Raw genomic sequence first — 17,607 nt, 5'->3', positions numbered from 1 at the left:
GCCCAAAGGTTTGCTTGATTTCAGTCATCCTTTTGCTTCCAGTTATCTTGTCGAAAAACGATTCGACCACTTCTTTCAGCATGCAGGGACTTTCAACTGTGCTGGCCTTGCTTTCGCTCACCGGTTCTGCCTTTGCTAGACCGGCCCCTGCGGAGCCTGTGCCTTCACCAACTACCACTGCAATTGCTTCTCTGGAGGACAGGGACTTGATTGGAGATCTCACCGGAGCTACAAACGACCTTCTCGGTGATGTCGTGGGAGATATCAATAACGTTCTGTCTGAAGTTGGAGCTGGCAATATCGTCGGAACTCAGGCATGGAGCACTATCTCATCCGCTCTATGTCAGGTCACGGCGACAGCCACTCAGAACAACGCTGCGTCTGCTATCTCCCAGCTGTCCAGCATCCATGCTGCTAGGCCTTCAGCCAACCTCTACGAATTCGTTGCTGCTGTTGCTGCAGAAGGTCTGACTGCAAACACCGTCAATGATCTCCTTGGCTTCGTCGATGGCTTGGCTACTGGCGAAAACAGCATGAGCAACGTCAACCTCCAGGCACCAAAGAACACCATCTACCCTCGTAAGGGCAATGACCCCAAGTACAGCGTCACCGAGTCCTCACTTCGCTCTGCTATCTATATTCCACCTGGATTCACAGGCGGGAAGGTTCAGCCAGTGATTCTCATGCCTGGTACGGGAGCAACTGGTTACTTCACTTACATTGGAAATTGTAAGAACAACTCATCGAGACAGCTTGAAAAATGTCACTAACATATTATCAGATATCCCTCTACTGACTGGATCAAGCTACGCCGACCCCGTTTGGCTCAACATCCCTGGGTACCTTCTGAACGATGCTCAGACCAATGCTGAGTATGCTGCTTATGCAATCAACTACATTGCTAGCATCACTGGCAAGAAGGTATCCATTGTCGGCTGGTCTCAGGGCAACATCGACATCCAGTGGGCCTTCAAGTACTTCACTTCGACTCAGAAGGTGACCAGAAACCACATTGCTATCAGTCCCGATTACGCCGGTACCGTCAATGCCGATCTCATCTGTCCTGAAGGTCTTCCATGTGACCCATCTGTCTTGCAACAGAAGTACAAGGGCACGAGCAACTTCATCGACCAATTGAGACTCAATGGTGGCGACTCTGCGTACGTCCCAACGACTACCGTGTACAGTGGACTCTTCGACGAGATTGTTGAGCCCCAGCAAGGTACAGGTGCCTCGGCATATCTCAATGATGTTCGCAATGTGGGCGTTACAAACAACTACCTTCAAGGCATTTGTCCTGGCCTTCCCGGTGGTTCTTTCTACACGCACGAAGGTGTTCTTTACAACCCTATTGCATTTGGCCTCCTCAAGGATGCTCTGATCAACGGTGGTACCGGCCAAACATCTCGTCTTGATCTCAACACGTTGTGCAACATGTACCTTGCTGAGGGCCTGAATGTCAGCGACTTGCTGCTTACCGAAAACTCCATCCTGGTTGCCGCACTTTCGCTCGTCCTCTACGAGCCCAAGGTGTCTGCGGAGCCCTCCATCAAGGCGTATGCCACTTACTAATCCTCTCACGAGCATCACACTCTATTGTAAATATACTGGTCCTACAATTTGTACATATTTTTATGATCACCTAAGGCGAACCGTGGAGAAATCCGATTTCGATGTTAATGCCTTTTCTTGTATATATATTCTTATTTGCTTCTTGATCCGTTTCTGGACTGCTTCGTATTGTGTAAAAGTCAGTTTCATCCTCATGTGTAGGGTGCCTTGGCCTTCATGCAATATATCCATGCTATGCTGCAATCGTGTTTCATCAGAGTCGGGGTCGTTCGTCATGTCGTCAAGCTCATGTAGAGAGTCATGTTTCTTAAAGTGGCAGAAGCTCCAAGAGGCTGACGATGGCCTGAATTATGAATGGCTGGATAATGTCAATACGCTTTGTGAGGACGAGGAGACAATGATTAAGACGTACGCTACGAAGACTTCTCACGGCATTGCTTCCGAGAGTAGCGGCGGTGCTAGTTCCAACAATGATGAAGCCACCACCAGATGTGGCAGCAGCCGAGTTCGAGGCAACGGTGGTGGTGGCAGAAGATGTGCCGGTGGTGCTAAGACCACTAGCAAGTATGAGACCTCCTCCTGAAGTTGTTTGAGATGACGAAGCAGAGGCAGTCAAGGGCTGGGACGCGGCAGCTGTAGTGGATGCGACAGAGCCACCGGACGCAATGACGCCAGCGGTGATGATGGATGAAATGGCACCAGTGCAAACGGCACCGCTTGGGCAGCAAGCAACGTGGCCAGCCTGATCAGGAGCACATATGGCCGAGTTCGCACAACAAAGACCGGGAGCGCCGAGGTTTGCACAGTTCTTGTAGCCAGTCGGGCACGACGTTGGGTTCAGGGCGCGTTTGGGCAGTTCGTGGAATGTTTCGTTGGAGCTTGTCTGTTGCGACCATTCGAGCACAGACAGAAACGGCGCAAAGAGTGATGCGCTTGCCAGCGAGCTCAACAGCAAGAGAAGGCTGCAGAGCATCCAGATTCGAGATTGAGACAGCATGACTGCTTGTGACTTGGTATTCCTCGAGTTCTGTCGAATGTACGAGTATCACTCAATGGTTGCTGCCCGAAGAGATGCAAGGTCGGTCAGTAGTTTTTGGTCTGTTTGCTTCTCGGCTGTTGGCAGGTGAACCCCGCCAGCTCTCCACAAGAATGAGCCGCCGCGCACTTTGTCATGTCACTCACCCTCTGTCCGTGAGAACGACCAGAAGAGAAGCTTCTCATGAATCATGATCGTGCTTTGCCAAATGCTCACAGAGCTACTAACCTGCTGCGGACATGGAACATCTAAGCCCATTGTAGCAAAAGTTCATATGCCCTCTGCGTAGAACAAGACAGGTGGGACGGTCGTCCTTGCCAAACCATCTAACCAGCCGGGTACCTCGACATGGAAGAATCTGAGCTGGTTCCATATATCAGCCATGTTCGCGAACAGATAGAACCTCCCCTTGAGTATTCACACGGCTCCGCTTCTATCATTATGTTGCGTCTTCTATCCTTGTTTGGCTTATTCTGTTCGATTGTCGATTCGCAGACAGCCTGCCACTTCTTCAGCTCTGCGGACCATAACTATTCCGTCTGGTCAGAGTGTCGTTCAGCCGCACGGTGCAAGAATTATGGCCCCTCATCCACGTCTCAATATACCAGTCAGTTCGATGCAGCCAGTACGCGGTCTCATTGCTGACACAAGGGAGCTGTTGATTGGCCGCCATATGTCCAGCGTCCCAGACGCATCGAATCCGGCCGCAACTTCAAAGAGTGGCTCTTCCAGCTTGACCCTAACGTTGGCACACGGAAGGACTGTATTTCTCGCTCGTCCGCTCTCCATCTTAACTCCTCGGAACATTCGCCAGGCTTGGGCGAAACTGTGACTTGCGACCTTTACAATCTCCATCCCAAACGACGAGACGAGTGCGTGTGTTTTCCTGTCCATAACGACCATGTCCTCCAAACCTCTACTGCTATCGACGGCGTCTATAGCCTCCTTGAGACCACGTCTGTCTTCTGTCCTCCAGCTCAAGTTGTAGAGAGCCTTCTGCTCGCAGCTGCTACTCAAGGCCCACCCACTGTCTGTACTTCAGACAGCTCAGATTGTCCTCGGTCAACTAAGATTATTCAACAAGGATCGAGGGTCCCGAGAGATCTTCGATACTATCCCACACCTGGCCTTAAAGCGCGGCAGGATTTAGCAGCTCAAACCGCTGAAGGAAGAGATGTTTATCACGTCTCAACAACGACAGTCTCAACATCATCGAATTCATGGGGACCTTTGCCGAGCGATTCGCATTGTCAAAGAGACAAGGATGAAAAGTCACTGTGCAAGAATGACATGTGCATGTGGGGTTTCATCAAGCCTTGGGAGTCTTCAACAATCAAACTGGTGACAGTCACGGATCCTGATGGCGTCTCGCTCTTCGGTTCTATAACAGAAAGCACCACCATCACCACACCGCACTGGGGTTTCCTCGCGCCAGTCAGCACGGTCGAAAAGAGCACAACAACTGCGGCATCGAGCTATGATACTTCGAAGTTCAAGAGCAAGAAACCCAAGTCATCATCTCTCTCTGCCTCTTCACAACCTCGAGTATGCCGTGATGAGCTTGATTGTCGAAAATACTGTGACAGGAAAATCAAGGCACCCATGAAGCACATGATAGCACTTTTAGTTGGCGGCACTGGTTTCACTGCTCTTGCAGGTTTAGCCATGCTGCTGAAAATCAACGGCGAACGCAGTCGCCGCTGGCGCAGCATTCACAACAAACATCCTGAAAGCACGGAGATAGATGCTGAGTGTCTGGTGGATACGCAGAATGTGCAGGATTCAGAGGTCGTGCAAGTGGCTCCGGATCGAACAAGAAGCACAGGGCACGTGCGATTCCAGATTGATGGAGCTGACAGAGCTGTTAATATGCTCGAATGAAAGCATGCTCTCAGCAGGGCGGCGGCCTCGAGTTTCGTCCTTTAGCGAGCTTTGGCATCGACATGGACTAAGGTGTCGTTTCACGGGCGGAAAGGAGCGGACGTATCATTCTTAGGCCTCAAGACGGTATGAAAGTTGCAGAGGATTCTGAGTCACGTCCATTTTACTCGTGCATTCGTGTTGTTCAAGAAGATGATAAGGCGGTATCAGATTAGATGCTACCAGAGATGGATGCCAGTAGAGGCTTGGCGGAAACTTTGGTCCGGGTCACAAAGCTCCACGTCATGCGTGCATGCCACTCGCGCCGCGAACAACCACCTAGAGACCACTGTCACAGAACTATCGACAGCCCAACATGGTGTCTCTCTTGCTCGCCGTGTTCCTGCTGAACGTAGTGATTCACCTCATCAACACGCTCGGAGCCGCGACTATCAACGAGCTGGTATGGACATGATTGGCCCTTCTTTTTTCTGAACGATCAAGTGCTGAACGAGCGTAGCTCTGGGTTCTCTACAACAAGCTCCCTACACCGACGGCAAAAGATGCACAAAACTCGGCACGACTTAAGAAGGAGGTGGTGCGTTTGAAGCGCGAGATGAATGCTGTTAGCGCACAAGACGAGTTTGCCAGATGGGCCAAGCTGCGCAGAACGCACGACAAAGCTGTCGCCGACTACGAAAAGAGCTGTACGTCAAGTCTTCACTACGTGTTTGCGCTCGAGGACGCCCTCTGACTCAGATGACAGCAAGCTCGGTTCAAGACACCAAAGCCAAATTCGACAAGACGGCCAATGTCCTTCGCTGGCTGGGTACGAACGGTATGCGCTACCTTCTGCAGTTCTGGTTCTCACGTCAAGCACTGTTCTGGCTACCACAAGGCTGGGTTCCTGGCTACGTCGAATGGCTCCTCGCATTTCCCAGAGCTCCCAAAGGCAGCATCAGCATTCAGCTTTGGGGCATTGCATGTGCGAGCGTCATCTCCATGTGCAGCGAAGCCATTGTCGCCATGTACGTGCTGGCTACCAAGCGACCCGAGGTGCAGACAAAAAAGCAAGAGCAGGAGCCACAAGCATTCAAGAGCGGCGGAGCGGAGAACAAGGAATTGTAAACAGAAGCAGAGCACACAGTGATTGCAGTGATACCCAGAGAGTATTTGTACATAGGCATGTCTCTCAACATTTTGACGCAAGATCTTCAAAGCAAAGCTCAGAAACTGCAACACGAGTGAGATGATCTTGGCAGATCGTTGGGCTCAATATTGGCGTCGATTTTGAACTCGTGACCTTGGAAGGTAGTGGTCGCCGAGTCTTCGAATCCGCCGTGTCGACACTAGGTATGTCTCGTCTACACTGAAAAGATTGCACCCCGAAGGAATGTCTTGTGAAAGGACAGAAGGTGCATGAAGCTGCGCAAATCGGCGTCAAGGTCTTCGTACACGATCGACCGTACAAGAGATGATGGAGCCAATGCAGGAAGCAAAAAGACTTTTTTGTTTGGGAAGGTTGAGAGCGTCGACAAGGAGACGAGAAAAGAAATCATAAAATTGCTTAGTCAGGAAACAATTTCAAGCTGCAAACGCGAGATGGAAGCGACGCGAGGCACGCGACTTCCCAAAACGCGCTGCGCGAACTCCATAAATCAATAAGAGCCCTCTCCTCGATCTTCTCCTCTCCCACTCTCATATCCGCAGTCTTGACGACTTAATCTGCTTCTTCTTTGATACCCCTCCTGCTTCTACATCTTTAGTATCATCTCCATAGGAGACACTTCTCACATCTACCCCTCATTGCCCGCCCCTCGAGATCTGACATCTCCCACTTCTCGTCCTCATCTCTTAATCACATCAACGCGTCACCATGTTCGTGTACAAGCGCGGTATGTATTCACTTCTAGCCACTGTCCGCTGAAGCATGCTAACAGTCTCGTAGACGGACGCAAGGAGCGTGTCCAATTCGACAAGATCACAGCCCGTGTATCGAGGTTGTGTTACGGCCTCGATCCTGACCATGTCGACGCTGCTGCTATCACCATGAAGGTCATTGCTGGTGTCTACCAGGGCGTCAACACCATCCAGCTCGATGACTTGGCTGCCGAGACCGCTGCATACATGACAACCACCCACCCCGACTACGCCGTCCTCGCTGCACGTATTGCCGTGTCAAACCTTCACAAGCAGACCAAGAAGCAATTCTCTGCCGTCATCTCAGATCTGTACCACTACGTCAACCCCAAGACCAAGAAACGCGCCCCCATGATCTCCGAGGAGACATACAAGACAGTCATGGATCATGCTGAGGAGCTCAACTCGGCCATTGTCTACGACAGAGATTTCAACTACCAGTACTTTGGTTTCAAGACTCTGGAACGTTCATACCTTCTCAGACTCGAAGGCAAGGTTGCCGAGAGACCCCAGCAGATGATCATGCGTGTCGCTGTTGGTATTCACGGCGAGGATATCGAGGCTGCTATCGAGACCTACAACCTCATGTCGCTCAAGTACTTCACCCACGCCTCACCTACCCTCTTCAGTGCCGGTACCCCTCAGCCCCAGCTCGCTTCATGCTTCTTGATCGACATGAAGGACGACTCTATTGATGGTATCTACGACACCCTCAAGACCTGCGCCATGATCTCAAAGAACGCTGGTGGCATTGGTCTCAACGCCCACTGCATTCGTGCCACCGGCTCTTACATTGCTGGTACCAACGGTACATCCAACGGTCTCGTTCCCATGCTCCGTGTCTTCAACAACACTGCCAGATACGTCGACCAGGGTGGCAACAAGCGTCCAGGTGCCTTCGCCGTCTACCTCGAGCCCTGGCACGCCGACGTCTTCGCCTTCCTTGACCTTCGCAAGAACCACGGTAAGGAGGAAGTCCGTGCCCGCGATCTCTTCTACGCTCTTTGGATCCCCGATCTCTTCATGAAGCGTGTCGAGCAGAACTCCACCTGGACCTTGATGTGCCCCGCTGAATGTCCTGGCTTGGCCGACGTTTACGGCGAGGAGTTCGAGGCTCTGTACGAGAAGTACGAGCGCGAGGGCCGTGGCCGCGACACCATCCGCGCCCAGAAGCTGTGGTACGCCATCCTAGAAGCTCAGACCGAGACCGGTAACCCCTTCATGCTCTACAAGGATGCTTGCAACCGCAAGAGCAACCAGAAGAACCTTGGTGTCATTCGCAGCTCCAACTTGTGTACTGAAATCATCGAGTACACTGCTCCTGATGAGGTGGCCGTCTGCAACTTGGCTTCCCTTGCTCTTCCCACCTTCGTCGACATGAACGAGGAGAAGTTCGACTTCAAGAAGCTTCACGAGGTCGTCCAGGTCGTCACCAAGAACTTGAACAAGATCATCGAGATCAACCACTACCCTGTCCCTGAGGCTCGCAAGAGCAACTTCCGTCACCGTCCCATTGGTCTTGGTGTTAGTGGACTCGCTGACGCCTTCCTCGCACTTCGCATGCCTTTCGACTCGCCCGAGGCTAGACAACTCAACATCCAAATCTTCGAGACCATCTACCACGCCGCTTTGACTGCTTCTTGCGATCTCGCTGAGAAGCTTGGTCCTTACGAGACCTATGCTGGCTCTCCCGTCTCGAAGGGTGAGCTCCAGTACGACATGTGGGGTGTCACACCCTCTGACCTCTGGGACTGGGAGGCTCTGAAGGAGAAGATTGCCAAGGACGGTGTCCGCAACTCTCTGCTTGTTGCACCTATGCCTACTGCCAGTACTTCTCAGATCATGGGCTTCAACGAATGCTTCGAGCCCTACACCTCAAACATCTACTCCCGTCGTGTCCTTGCTGGAGAGTTCCAGGTTGTCAACCCTTGGTTGCTCAAGGATCTCGTTGACCGCGGCCTTTGGTCTGACAATATGAAGAACCGCATCATTGCCGACGGTGGTTCGATTCAGCGCATTCCCAACATTCCTGACGATCTCAAGGCTCTATACAAGACAGTTTGGGAACTCAGTCAGCGTCACATTGTTCAAATGGCTGCTGACCGTGGTGCTTTCATCGACCAGTCCCAATCGCTCAACATTCACATGCAGGCTCCTACCATGGGCAAGATTACCAGCATGCACTTCACTGGCTGGAAGCTTGGCTTGAAGACCGGCATGTACTACCTTCGTACCATGGCCGCTGCCGCTCCTATCCAGTTCACTGTCGATCAGGAGAAGCTCAAGGTCGCTGACACCAACGTTGCCCGCAACCCGGCTAAGAAGCGCGGTATCGCTGGCGCCGGTTCGCCCGCCTCTCAGTCCCCTACTCCCCAGCCCATGTACGAGTCAAAGCAACCTCAAAACTCGGCCGTCGCCAACGGTGTTCCTACCCCCTCGACCACCCCACCTCCAGAGGCTGAGGCTAAGTCGATGCCCAAGAAGGAGTTGCCTATGAGAGCACCCCCATTCACCGCTGATCTCCCCGAGGGAAGCAGCCCCAAGTTGGTCGCCGCTGACAGCACTAACGGTACTCCCGACGAGGAGATCAAGAGAACTGTGAAGCAAGACGAGGATGCTGCCGATGACAGCAAGGACCGCGAGGGTGACATCTACGCTGACGCTGTCCTGGCTTGCAGCATCGAGAACCCTGAGGCTTGCATCATGTGCAGTGGTTAGATGAGGATTGTTGTATGGGAAACTTGTTTATGGATCATGAGGGAAGAAGCGATTGAGCATTCTGGTGGGATCATATCGGTTGGTTTGGGCAATGGCGTTTGGCTTGAGACGTTTTTCAGTGTAATGATAGATAGTTTGAAGAATCGCCACAGATTTGAATTTCACACCCGTGTCCGTCCCTCTTTTTCAATCTTGTACCAGTCAGGCATCATCATGTGGCATCTGGTTTTCAACTCGCCGCGTCCCGTGTGCGAAGGACTGTTGCAGAGCAGCTATAGAGATGCATGATGGTTTTGCAAAGAGTGTTGATCTCCACGGATAGTCCTAATCCTAAAGAAGGCCATCTGCATGAGTCGTATTCTGAACGCAATCTTATATCTCGATAGCTTCTAACACCTCAATGGCTCAGGGTGAGATGAGTGTCGATTGCAAGATTGTGATAACCTTTGGCGCACGAACAGGCACGCGACTATGTATATGAATCTGTTGATAGAAGTTTGTCTGCGAGCGAGAAATAAAATATATCTTCTTGCTCAGAAAAGAAGGACCAATACACTCTCTAACCAGACATGGTTGTTCAGAAATGTTCCTTTCTAGTCTTTCATTAAACCAGACTATGATTGCTTTGATTCAAGCTTTACTCTCTATCATTGCTTGATTACAATGGACATTAGATTAATCCACAAGCAGGGTCTTCTTACCGACGAGTCCCTAAAAACTGCAGCAACTACAACCGAACCGAGACAGCACCCGAAACGGAGTGGTGCGGGCGCGTAATCCTACAACTTCACAGGTCAAACATGCAGCGCAGTCAGCGATTCACATCGCACAACATGTCTTCTTGAGATCCTATTGGTGGCGTGTTCATGTGCAGCTCCGAGCCTAGTGTGTCCACGAGTCTTGTCGCGCAACGCAAGCACGCTGCTATCAGATTGAACTACCGCATCCTCGGTGCTGACCTCGAGCCTGCTGACAATGTAGGTCAAGGAGAAATCATATTGACTTCTTCTCGGACGTGAATAACAACGATCGGCAATAGCTGTCCACCAGCGCCATCCAAGGTCGGGTCGAGTAGTTGCATCACCGAGGCGGCTGCGTGCTCATTCATGCAGAACCCAGCAAGATATTCCCCGATTACTCGCTGGCAGTGGTTCGGCAACCATCATGCACGAGTCCAGCCAATATTGCTCCAATCGTGTGGCACACTGTCGCATGTAACCACACTATCTAAGGACGTTTGGCAAGGTTCTTTGTGCTAGAGACCTTCCCCTCAGATGTGATAAACCCCACTCACATTGGGAGGCACGGCTCAGGTCCCTGATATGGCGCTCAAGAGGCAAACATCTAGTGGACCCCTGCAGTTCAGATGAATACTATGCTTAAGGTTACCCTCATCCTTCGCACGCGTTCCTCTGTATCCTGTTCTTTCTTACCCGCAAGGCCAACCGTAGCAGACGATACTTTGCCAATCTTGCATCATCTATACACAGGTTAGCAGTTTGTCACAAGGCGGACGTATGCTGGCGATCATACGCAATCTCACTGTTGCGCAATTGCTGTGCATATCCACAGCTGGAAGCCAATCCTCACGACATTGCCTAGATACCATCTGTTCAACTTCACGAATGTGACAATCCAACAGAACCTCGAGTGCGGACCTTACAATACTGATCACTCTGGACGCCAACTCGAGCAGCAGATAGGGGTGTTACGCCAGGACAAAGCACTCGCACATCATGTCGAACGTCGCTCGGAGATCTGGCAGCAATACACTCTCACGATTGCAAGAGACGTATCAAATTGTCCACGAAACTATCTCTCGAGGGCTCGAGAAACGCATAAACATACCTTTGAACAGCACCAGCCCGCCTGGCTTGGTCGAAGCGAACACCCGAGACCCATGGTCAAAGTCTGGAAAGTACGCCTTAGGCTGGGTCTACTTCTGCATCATCTTGTTGGTCTTCGCATGCCTCTTGCATCTCTACCATGTCTGGACGGATAAGATACGGATTGCACTACACAAAGAAGAAGCTGCGGCATCTGCGATGATCGAGTCGCCTGCAACAGACTATGAGTTGTCAGTCCTCAGCACCGACAGATCAACACAAAAATTCTTCCCGCGCGAAGGACCATTGCCTGAGCAGCCCAAGATGCAATCATCAGTATCCTCAATGTGGCTGGTGAACAATGCCATAGCAGTCTTTCGATGTGCGTTCTATCGGCCAATACCAGTCCTCAGAGTCAGGAAAGGGTGGAGGCCAATCATATTTCCGTCGTTAGGTGCGATTGCCGTTGTTTCTCTTGCGACGATCTTTGTCGTGCTCTACTGCTTCGTCCCTCAGCCTCTGTACTGGCAGAGCATCCAATTTGGTTCTCCACCACTGGCCATCCGAGCAGGCATGATTGCGGTCGCAATGATGCCTTGGATCGTTGGTCTTAGCATGAAAGCAAATATCATCTCGTTCCTCACCGGGATTGGGCACGAGCGATTGAATGTCCTACATCGATGGCTTGCATATCTTTGCTTGCTCCTAAGCCTGATACATACCATTCCCTTCTACGTCACACCAATCTGGTCCGATGGCGGTCTGGGTGTTTTTCAATCAGCTTTCGGCAATTCTGGAATATACGTCTACGGATCTGGTATTGCAGCACTTGTGCCCCTCATATTCCTCTGTCTGCATTCTTTGCCTCCACTACGCCGCAAAATGTACGAGTTGTTCGTAGCGTTCCATGTGCCTGTGTCTATCGTCTTCCTCGCCATGCTCTTTTGGCACTGCAAGAACTTCCTCACATCATGGCACTATCTCTGGGCGACTACAGCTATCTGGTTCATCTCATACATCGTTCGTCTATTCTTTCTCAATTGGACAAACTACTTCAGACTATCATGGTTGGTTGGCGAAGAGGCAGCTGTCACACTGATGCCCGAGAATGCCATAAAAGTTACCATCCCAACGCAAGTCAGATGGAAACCTGGACAATATGTCTATCTCAGAATGCCTGGCATTTCAGTGTTCGAAAACCATCCCTTCACTATTGCCTCTCTGTGGAGCGACGACTTTCCTTCTCAGTATGGCGAAGAGTATAGGGATATGGTTTTGGTCTTCCGGCCTTTCGGTGGCTTCACCAAGAAAGTGTTGGATAGTGCTTTGGAGAATGGACCGTGGCACACCTACCGCGCTTTCATCGATGGACCCTACGGTGGCATGAGAAGAAGTTTAGACTCTTTCGACCACGTCGTGCTCTTCGCAGGAGGCAGTGGTATCACAGCGTTGGTATCGCAACTCCTCGATCTGATCAAACGGCTCAGAGATGGCAAGGCAGTGACCAAGTCCGTTCAAGTCATCTGGGCCCTTAAGCGTCCTGAAACACTCGAATGGTTCAAGGAAGAATTAAGAATCTGCAGAGAGTTTGCTCCGCCGGATACCGTCCAATGTCAGTTCTACATCACTGCTGCTAAAAGACAAGCCAGAACCGGAGAATTGGTTTCTGCTCAGACGCCTACGAGGCCGATCAGCATGGTGTTCCACAACAAAGTCAATGAAGCATTCCAGAACATTGCAAACAATCGACTCTCCACAATCTCAGCCAATACGAATAGGAACTCTGCTTTGATCATGGAAGAAGCGGCAGGAGACCCCGAAAGAGAAAAAGCACTCAGACGCGAAAATGAAGATCGACTCAGACCACTGCCACAAGCACATTTGCTACCTTTGAGAAGTGCGTCACGTAATGGACGTGTCTCTCCTCCTCCATCATCCGAGCCTTTGGCCTCTCCTCGACTTACCTTGGCCGAGAAGCGAAGATCGCAGCAAATGTCTATCCCATTACCCGACCCGGCTGCAGCAGCCCATCTTAAGGAGGGAACGCCACCTCAAGGCGATTTTGACTTTGGTTTCCCGTCGACGCCTACAGAATTCCAAAAGAACCTCATGCGATTTGCCTTTTTGCCAGCTGCTGTCAAATCGAGGAAGACAGGCTGGAGCACCGAGTACGGAAGACCAGATATTCCGTTTATGCTCAGGGAGATGAGCAAAGAGTGGACTGGACGTCGGACTTGTGTGTTTGTCTGCGGGCCACCTAGCATGCGGGTCGATGTCAGCAATACAGTCGCTGAATTGCAGAGGACAGTGTGGAATATGCCTAATAGAGATGAGGTGTATCTGCACGCTGAGAACTATGCAATCTGAAGTGATAGGCTCACGATTTCTTTCTGCATATGTATAGTATACTATTGCCTGCGTTACGACTTTGAGAGCAATATGACCCCGTTCTCTGTCTGTATCAAGCTCTCACATTGGTCGCTGAAGACTGTGTATGTTCGAGGGACCCCAACCCCTGTCCCCTAAGGTCTCACATAAGCCTTACTAGGCTCGAGCAATTCAGGTTTAAGTCAAACACAAGCGGTCGAAGTATCTTTGCATTTCGATGATCCAAATAATGAATACAAGCCAAAATCTCGCCAAAAGCTGTCCCAAATTTTGCTTTCCAAAGATCATACCAAAATAGAGCCGATCGAAAGATAGAGGCTTAAGCCTCTCTAGATCGAGAATTTGTTCAGAGGGCCATTAGGGTGGAGCAACACCTTGGTGTAGCCATCAATTCTCTTGTCAAACTTCTCGTAAGCATCAACAGCTTCATCGATATCGACTTCATGAGAAACAACGAATGAAGGCTTGGCGCGGCCAGAGACGATGAGGTCGCGAAGTTGACGGTTGTAGGCCTTGACATTGCATTGTCCAGTTCCGAGGAATAGGCCCTTTTCGAAGAGCTTACCGAAGGAGATGAGGATCTGTCCTTTGGCAGCTTGCGAGTCGGGAGCACCAGGGTCCTGTTTTTATAACGAGTTAGTGGCTTTTCGGGCATGAAAGACGAAACGCGTGTGAGAGAAGAACTTACGGAAGGAACGTAGAGACCTGGGATGCCCAAGCCTCCAGTGGGTCTAGTGACCTGGATGAGCTGGTCAAGGACAATGTTGGGCTGCTCCTTGTTACCACTCTTGTCGACGGCTTGGTAGCCAACAGCATCGACTGCACGATCAACCATTTCTCCACCATTAAGCTCGATGATCTGTTCCACAGGGTTGCTCTTGGTGAAGTCGACACCTTCGCAACCAATCTTTCTTGCAGCGTCTAATCTCTCCTTGACTTGATCAACGACAAATACTTTGCTAGCTCCACGCAAGACAGCAGAGTAAGCAGCCATCAAACCTACAGGGCCGGCACCGAATACAGCCACACTGTCGCCAGGTTGGAAGCCAGATAATTCGAGACCGTGCCAGCCGGTCGGGAAGATATCAGCAAGGAGAGCAAAATCGGCTTCATGCTCGGTACCAGGTGGTAGAACCAAAGCATTGAAGTCGGCATAGGGCACACGAAGATACTGTGCCTGTCCTCCCTGATACGGACCCATTGCTACGTACCCGTAAGCACCGCCAGCGAAACCAGGGTTGACACCAGTACAGAATGCTGTAGAGTTTGTCAATAAATGTCTGCGGCGGGGACAGATCGACTCACCAGTCTTTCCATTCTCGCAGTTACGGCACCTGCCATCTGCCACGTTGAAAGGAAGCACGATGCGATCGCCTTTCTTGAGCAATGTTACGCCAGAACCAACCTCTGTAACGATTCCCATGTTCTGTTCAAGAGAGTTAGTTTCCTGAGCTATATCACCATTGAATATGTTGACTGACCTCGTGGCCAAAGACAAGACCTGACTCGGCAGCTGTGCGTCCTTGGTACATGTGCAGATCACTGCCGCAAATTGCTGGAAAAAAGTCAGTGAATCATGGCTATGTGCATGAGATGGTAGCTCAATTGATGATTGAGATTAGTGCGGGAGGTGTCGATGGATAGACAAGACCCGCACTCGACTATATAGTTGTCTATTAGAGCAGAAATCGACCTACCAGCAGTAGTCACCTTGATGATAGCATCATCCGGGTGTTCAAGTTTTGGCAATGGAACGTCCTTAACAGAGACCTTGAAGGGCCCTTCGTAATGTACAGCTTTCATTTGCTTGTCCGACATGATCAGGGTCAATGTTTGTTTCTTGTACAGCTGAGTATAGGTATAGAATATGCAAAGAAGGATGAAGAGACTGGGATCTGCAATGCCTTGTCTTCGGCGTGCTTATATACACATGAAGGAAGGACGACATACGACCCACTATTGATGATGCTGCGGGGCAGTTTGCGGGGATCTACATGCCCCTCCCTTCTCAGCTTCAAGATGACAACTGCCGAATGATAGAGGGGTGCATGGGCCAGAACCTCGGAGGCGAGTTAGTATTCAGGTTACTGTCGCTGATTTGAGCATGGTGTGGACAAGAGTCCAAGAAGTGCGTCGCTGAGAGCGAAAAAAGGCCGAGAAAGGCCGCGCCCAAAGCACTAAAGAAGAATGGTCTTCGAATTATGTACACGTAAAGGCCGTAATCGTATTAATCAGATGTCTGATGAAGAGGGATATGCAGAAGGAAACGCTGGGAAACCACTATTTCATCAACTTGTCCACGGCCCATCCAACGTTGAGACCACGCAAATCACCATAATGTTGACCTACGCCCAAGAAGACAACGGGAATACCCGTGGCATGAACCATGCTGACGAGCGTGCCAACCATGTCACCGACTGTATCGCATTTTGAGATGACAAAGCCGTCAAGTCCACGTCCCTTCCCTTGGCGGTCTACGAATTGCGCAGAGAAGTTGCGAGCCTGAGCCACCGAGTCTGTGCCTACAAGAGCCTCGCCGACCATAAAAATCTTGTCTGGGTTCGCAAGTTGGCCGAATTTTGTGAGGGATGACATGAGACGAGTGTCGTTGTGTCTACGACCAGCTGTATCGACTAGCACAACATCGTAGGCGTGCTCTGCGGCATATGTGACAGCCTCTTTAGCAAGCTGAGCAGCATCCTTTCCGTAACCTTTCTCGTAAAGATCGACGTGACCTAGATTCTCACGGGCGGTCAACTCAGAGAGGTTGCGTACATGAACGCGCAGCTGTTCAACAGCTCCAGAACGGAAGGTGTCGGCGGCACAGACCAAGACGCGGAAGTTGTTTTGGAGGAAGAAGAAAGCAAGTTTGGAGAGAGATGTCGACTTGCCAACGCCGTTGACACCAACGATACTGATGACATAGGGCCTTGCATTCGAGCCAGAAGTAGTGGATGTGATTGAGCGCAGCAGATCAAGGGAGGATGTAGGGGTCAGTATACGAGTGAGAGCCTTGGACATGGAATCGCGAATGGTTTGGTCGATAGTGGTGAAGTTGCTGGTCTTGAGACCAATAAGATCGCGTTCGACAGATTCGCATAAGCGAACAGCGGCCTCGCGGGCTACGTTCTTGTTCAAAAGATGGTCTTCCATGGCTTTCATGGGCTTGGCCAGGTCGGCAGCCGTCAAAGTCTTGCCTCCGACCATATTGCGGAAGTAACCACTGATAGCTCCCAGTCCAGTACCCACTAACCCCTTTGATGCATCTGTATCGACCTCCTCTTTCTTAGCTTTTGATTCTGCGAGAATGGCATCAACCTCATCGTCCAAATCTTTGAGCACAAACTGTCCCTTGGCCGTCCTGCTACCCATGTCATCGGCACGGACGGGTTGGAGTGTCGATTGCGCCGCAGGGGCGTCATCCAAGCTTTGTGTCGAGTAGTCCAGAACCGTGTCCTCGTCTTCTTCAGCACCGAAGCCGTGAGCGTCCCATGTACGCTTGGATTTAGCAGTAGGTCTTTTCGCAGGAGCGGCTTTGCGCGAGGGAGACTTTTCGTCACCAGAAGAGGCAGGGGCCGAGGAGGCAGCAAGGGCAGCCTTTCGTGAACGGCGCGAGCCGCGGGGGCTCTTTCCTTCGAGCAATTGGCTTACGGCGGGCGAGGCGGGTCGTGATGTGTCTGGTGTCGGGATGGGAGTGGCGTCTGTAGAAGCCGAGATGGTTTCGGTGAGCTGTCTCGGGGCAGGTTTCTTGAGAGCAGGAGCTGGAGGCGGCGGATGGTCTTGGTCATCACCAGCAGAGCTCGATGGTGGGGTCAGGTCGGTGGGCGAGTCGGTCTCGAGATCTTGGTCGTCGGGTCGCGGGGCTGAAGATTGGGTCTTGTCGAGCTTCTGGACGAGGGCATCGAAGGTCGGGGTGAAATGTGAGCAGTCAAGCTTGGTTGTGTTCTTGATCTTGAGATCGTTTCCGTATTGCTTGACGAACAAGCCTCGAACGACATCGAGCAGGTTGTCGACCCATGACAAGTTCAGGATGGACTGGTAGACGGCGACAAAGATCAGACCAAGGTCCTTGGCGTGGGTGTATTTGAGCGTGTATTTGTCCGTCTTGAACGAGGCATTCCGCGGTTGGCTCTGCAGGCTTTGGGCGCGCTCCTCAATAAAGACGTCGTTGATCAGGGTGTTGACGACCTTTTGGGCGACGGGGGCATATGTGCGGCTCCAAACAACGACACCGGACGTCGTGATGATCTCAAAGGCGTCCAGCATGTTGGCTATGTGGTTGTTCAA

The 17,607-nt window shown here is 51.3% G+C and overlaps 8 protein-coding genes across 8 annotated transcripts; 5 read left to right on the top strand and 3 right to left on the bottom strand.

Annotated features, from left to right (window-relative positions):
* Positions 1-395: 395 nt before the first annotated feature.
* On the top strand, positions 396-1,572 carry M437DRAFT_35695 (alpha/beta-hydrolase; the record flags this gene model as incomplete). Its single annotated transcript, XM_041019316.1, has 2 exons — positions 396-729; positions 782-1,572. Coding segments are annotated over 2 exons (1,125 nt in total), but the record flags the coding sequence as incomplete, so codon positions are not given.
* Positions 1,573-1,879: 307 nt separating this feature from the next.
* On the bottom strand, positions 1,880-2,569 carry M437DRAFT_75421 (uncharacterized protein; the record flags this gene model as incomplete). The annotated part of the gene is made up of 2 exons (XM_041026422.1): positions 1,880-1,930; positions 1,985-2,569. 2 exons carry the CDS (start codon positions 2,567-2,569, stop codon positions 1,880-1,882), a joined length of 636 nt encoding a protein of 211 aa, XP_040879921.1.
* A 616-nt stretch (positions 2,570-3,185) lies between these two features.
* M437DRAFT_66128 (uncharacterized protein) lies at positions 3,186-4,489 on the top strand (the record flags this gene model as incomplete). The annotated part of the gene is made up of 2 exons (XM_041024687.1): positions 3,186-3,233; positions 3,290-4,489. 2 exons carry the CDS (start codon positions 3,186-3,188, stop codon positions 4,487-4,489), a joined length of 1,248 nt encoding a protein of 415 aa, XP_040879920.1.
* A 355-nt stretch (positions 4,490-4,844) lies between these two features.
* M437DRAFT_48530 (protein get1) lies at positions 4,845-5,596 on the top strand (the record flags this gene model as incomplete). Its single annotated transcript, XM_041021683.1, has 3 exons — positions 4,845-4,931; positions 4,989-5,175; positions 5,235-5,596. The coding sequence occupies 3 exons, from the start codon at positions 4,845-4,847 to the stop codon at positions 5,594-5,596; spliced, it is 636 nt and encodes a 211-aa protein (XP_040879919.1).
* Positions 5,597-6,344: 748 nt separating this feature from the next.
* Positions 6,345-9,106, top strand: M437DRAFT_66126 (uncharacterized protein; the record flags this gene model as incomplete). The annotated part of the gene is made up of 2 exons (XM_041024686.1): positions 6,345-6,363; positions 6,417-9,106. The coding sequence occupies 2 exons, from the start codon at positions 6,345-6,347 to the stop codon at positions 9,104-9,106; spliced, it is 2,709 nt and encodes a 902-aa protein (XP_040879918.1).
* A 1,736-nt stretch (positions 9,107-10,842) lies between these two features.
* On the top strand, positions 10,843-13,299 carry M437DRAFT_84583 (putative FRE ferric reductase-like transmembrane component; the record flags this gene model as incomplete). The annotated part of the gene is made up of 1 exon (XM_041028128.1): positions 10,843-13,299. The coding sequence occupies one exon, from the start codon at positions 10,843-10,845 to the stop codon at positions 13,297-13,299; it is 2,457 nt and encodes an 818-aa protein (XP_040879917.1).
* A 350-nt stretch (positions 13,300-13,649) lies between these two features.
* On the bottom strand, positions 13,650-15,138 carry M437DRAFT_48330 (S-glutathione dehydrogenase; the record flags this gene model as incomplete). Its single annotated transcript, XM_041021639.1, has 5 exons — positions 13,650-13,940; positions 14,009-14,577; positions 14,626-14,746; positions 14,802-14,875; positions 15,018-15,138. The coding sequence occupies 5 exons, from the start codon at positions 15,136-15,138 to the stop codon at positions 13,650-13,652; spliced, it is 1,176 nt and encodes a 391-aa protein (XP_040879916.1).
* Positions 15,139-15,600: 462 nt separating this feature from the next.
* M437DRAFT_48844 (P-loop containing nucleoside triphosphate hydrolase protein) lies at positions 15,601-17,586 on the bottom strand (the record flags this gene model as incomplete). The annotated part of the gene is made up of 1 exon (XM_041021733.1): positions 15,601-17,586. The coding sequence occupies one exon, from the start codon at positions 17,584-17,586 to the stop codon at positions 15,601-15,603; it is 1,986 nt and encodes a 661-aa protein (XP_040879915.1).
* Positions 17,587-17,607: the final 21 nt, after the last annotated feature.

Source organism: Aureobasidium melanogenum, assembly GCF_000721775.1.
Source record: "Aureobasidium melanogenum CBS 110374 unplaced genomic scaffold scaffold_10, whole genome shotgun sequence".
In the NCBI taxonomy this organism is placed as follows: domain Eukaryota; kingdom Fungi; phylum Ascomycota; class Dothideomycetes; order Dothideales; family Saccotheciaceae; genus Aureobasidium; species Aureobasidium melanogenum.
This window is presented reverse-complemented; position numbering and strand designations above follow the sequence as displayed.